At 50.5% G+C, this 3,758-nt stretch overlaps 1 protein-coding gene across 1 annotated transcript; it reads left to right on the forward strand.

Annotated features, from left to right (window-relative positions):
• Positions 1-626: 626 nt before the first annotated feature.
• On the forward strand, positions 627-3,141 carry LOC135972236 (uncharacterized). Its single transcript, XM_065549438.1, has 2 exons — positions 627-1,577; positions 2,572-3,141. The coding sequence occupies exons 1-2, from the start codon at positions 1,001-1,003 to the stop codon at positions 3,045-3,047; spliced, it is 1,053 nt and encodes a 350-aa protein (XP_065405510.1). The 5' UTR covers positions 627-1,000; the 3' UTR covers positions 3,048-3,141.
• Positions 3,142-3,758: the final 617 nt, after the last annotated feature.

Consider the following 3,758-nt stretch of genomic DNA (forward strand, 5'->3'; position numbering starts at 1 on the left):
CCAAGTGATCTGTACCTCTGTTTGACTGAATTTTCTGAAATCACCTAAAGGCATTATTTTTCATATTTCCCCTGGATACCCTTCCAAATTTAAATGCTTCTAAATGAGACACATGTCAGGACTGATGGTTCTTTACTGTCAGTTCTGTGCCTTCCATTGTTACTTGAATGGTATTTTTCAAGCATTCTTATTTGGCAAATAAGAATGTTTGTTTCATAATGGTCACTGTCAATGATGCCACATTGGAAGTTACTGGTACAAATGAGTTCAAAATATTCATGTGCAAAAATAATTGAGCATTTGTTTTCTTGTTGTAACTCTTCTCCCCCCACCCCCCACCCCCCAAAAGCCAGAAGGAACCTTAATGATTGAGCTCAAAAACTTGAGACTGAAATCTTTAAGAGTTGGTAAAGTGCTTCTTGAAACAAGATTGGTGGCTTCCAGTCGCTACTCTGCAAAGGCTGTCTGGGAATCCTATCAAGCGTTCTACAGCACAAACACTTTAAGAGTTCTTCAGAGAATGCTCAGTATGACAGGAAGGGAGAAATAATGTATGGAGGGCCTGAAGTGACACAGCCTTCCAAAGCATATGTCATGAACCTAAGGCCTGGTCTACACTAGGCGTTTATGTCGAAGTTAGCGCCGTTACATCGAATTAACCCTGCACCCGTCCACACTGCGATGCTATTTAGTTCGACATAGAGGTCTCTTTAATTCGACTTCTGTACTCCTCCCCGACGAGGGGAGTAGCGCCAAATTCGACATGGCCATGTCGAATTAGGCTAGGTGTGGATGGAAATCGACGCTAATAGCTCCGGGAGCTATCCCACAGTGCACCACTCTGTTGACGCTCTGGCCAGCAGTGCGAGCTCGTATGCTCTGACCAGCCACACAGGAAAAGCCCCGGGAAAATTTGAATTGGAATTCCTTTTCCTGTCTGGCCAGTTTGAATCTCATTTCCTGTCTGGACATCGTGGCGAGCACAGCAGCACTGGCAACGATGCAGAGCTCTCCAGCAGTGATGGCCGTGCAGTCTGTGAATAGAAAGAGGGCCCCAGCATGGACTGATCGGGAAGTCTTGGATCTCATCGCTGTGTGGGGCGATGAGTCCGTGCTTTCCGAGCTGCGATCCAAAAGACGGAATGCAAAGATCTACGACAAGATCTCTAAAGACATGGCAGAGAGAGGATACAGCCGGGATGCAACGCAGTGCCGCGTGAAAATCAAGGAGCTGAGACAAGGCTACCAGAAGACCAAAGAGGCAAACGGACGCTCCGGATCCCATCCCCAGACATCCCGTTTCTATGAGGCACTGCATTCCATCCTCGGTGCGGCCGCCACCACTACCCCACCAGTGACCGTGGACTCTGAGGATGGGGTAGTGTCCACGGCCGGTTCCTCGGACATGTTAGGGGACGTGGAAGATGAGGAAGGAGATGAGGAGGGCGAGGCAGTCGGCAGCGCTCACAACGCTGATTTCCCCGACAGCCAGGATCTCTTCATCACCCTTACAGAGATCCCCTACGAAGCGTCCCCAGCCGTTACCCCGGACACAGAATCTGGTGAAGGATCAGCCAGTAAGTGTTGTAAACATCTAAACATTTATTTTTAACAAAACAGGAATATTAACAATTTAAAGAATGGGTTGTTCATGATTAGTGTGCCCTATGCGCTTAACGGTTTAGTCATGGGCAGTGCAAGTTTTGAAAAAAAATCTAGCAATGTCCGGTTTTCAGTGATTGTCCTGCACAAGCCGCTCTACTGTTTATTCCCTGCTACTGCAGCTACAGTAAAATGCGGTCTATATGTCCGGGGATAGAGCAGTAGTCCTCCTGGGATATCTCCACGAAGCTCTCCTGGAGGTAACTTGAAAGCCGTTCCATGAGGTTCCTGGGGAGAGCGGCCTTATTGGGTCCTCCGAAGTACGAGACGTTGCCGCGCCACGAGACTATCACGTACTCGGGAATCATTGCTCTGCATAGCAGGGCGGCATACGGCCCTGGTCTTTGGAGGCTTTCCCGGAGCATTCTCTGTCTGTCGCTCTCAGAGATCCTCATCAGGGTGATGTCGCCCATGGTGACCTGCTTTTAATTAGGTAGGGGAATGTTAGTGTTGGGACTGCTTTCCCGTTCCTTGACAGAACTGTAACCGCTGGTTTTTAGCCACGCGGTGGAGGCGGGAGAGGGGCAGCCGAAAGGGATCGTTCCCGGGGACAGCCGCGAGGGGGTGGGACAGGGGCAGAGTTCCCGCTTGCCGGATTGCTGGCTGCAGGAACTGACATAGCTTTAAATGTGAAATGAGGCCAGTGGTAATCTAAAAGTTTTAAACTGCCACAAGTGTACGGCTTACCATGTCTGCCTGCAACAGAAATTCCGTTGTGCTGCCCCGCTTCTCAAATGTGCTGTGCAAGACCCCAGGCACTGAATGCGAAGGCCGAAAATTCGACCTTGTGCTGAGTGCGCATGTGATAGGTGCTGTGCATGGTCTTGTTCACAGAGAAAGACTATGTTCTTTGTTCACAACTACATTTTTCTTTCTGAGGAATTCACTCCCTTTTTCCCATTTCCACAGCCCCATCTGTGACTGTCTCACAACCTAGCCTGGAATCACACTCCCAGAGGCTAGCGCGGATTAGGCGTAGGAAGAGGAGGACACGGGAGGACATGTTCTCTGAGCTTATGGCCTGTTCCCAAGCCCAGGCAGCACAGCAGACCCAGTGGCGGGAGAACTTGACCCGAATGCACCAAGCCAACATGGATCGGGAGGAGAGGCGGCGGCAGGAAGACCAGCAAGCGACTCAAACGCTGCTTGGACTACTGAGGGAGCAAACGGACACGCTCCGGCGCCTTGTGGATGTTCTGCAGGAACGGAGGCAGGAGGACAGAGCCCCGCTGCAGTCCATCTATAACCGCCCTCCCCTGCCACCAAGTCCCATACCCACCTCACCCAAAGTGCAAAGAAGGAGAGGCGGCAGAGTCCCTGCTAACTCTCACTCCACCCCTGCAGAGAGCTCTAGTAGCAGAAGGCTCTCATTTCCCAAAATTTGAACAGTTCTTTCCTTCCCGCCTGACACAAGCCCCCGTCCAAGTTTCACCTCCCAATGCCATGTGTAGTTGATAATAAAAAATATGTTTCTGTAAACTACTGTTTCAATCATGTTCTTTTGGAGGAGGATGGGAAAGGGGGTTGGTAATTGGACAGGACAGTCACCTTTGGCAGGGTACATAGTCGGGGGCAGGCACAGCAGCAGGGCACATACACAGTGCATTGATGCAGTGACTAGTTACCCTGGTTAGTCTGGGAGGTTGTTTTCATGTTATGTGGTGGGGGGTGGGTTGCTCTGTGACTTTGTGGCAGGGGAGGGCAGTTACAGATCTTAAGCGGCGGTCCTTAGGCAGGATCACAGAGCCACACAGCAGGGGATCTGTAACCGTCCTCCCCCTGCCACAAAGTCACATAGACCCCCCCATACACACAGTCCCGATCAGGAGGGGTGACAGGCTCCGTTGAAACAACCATCCCACTGCAGCGGAGCCTGTCAATCCTTGAGTTTAGAAGCTGCATTCGCGTCACTACACTACACCCGCTCCGCACCACAGTCTGCGTCCCAGTTTTAAAAAATTCCCGCGAAAACAGTATTAAAGAAAACGGTGTGCTTTAACAAAAAGTTGAACTATTTTTATTTCGCAACGTGTGTTGGAAGGGGGGTGAAGGGGGTATGTAACTGGATAGGATAGTCAACATTACCTGGGTAAAGA

This window comes from Chrysemys picta, chromosome 6 (genome assembly GCF_011386835.1).
Source record: "Chrysemys picta bellii isolate R12L10 chromosome 6, ASM1138683v2, whole genome shotgun sequence".
NCBI lineage: Eukaryota > Metazoa > Chordata > Testudines > Emydidae > Chrysemys > Chrysemys picta.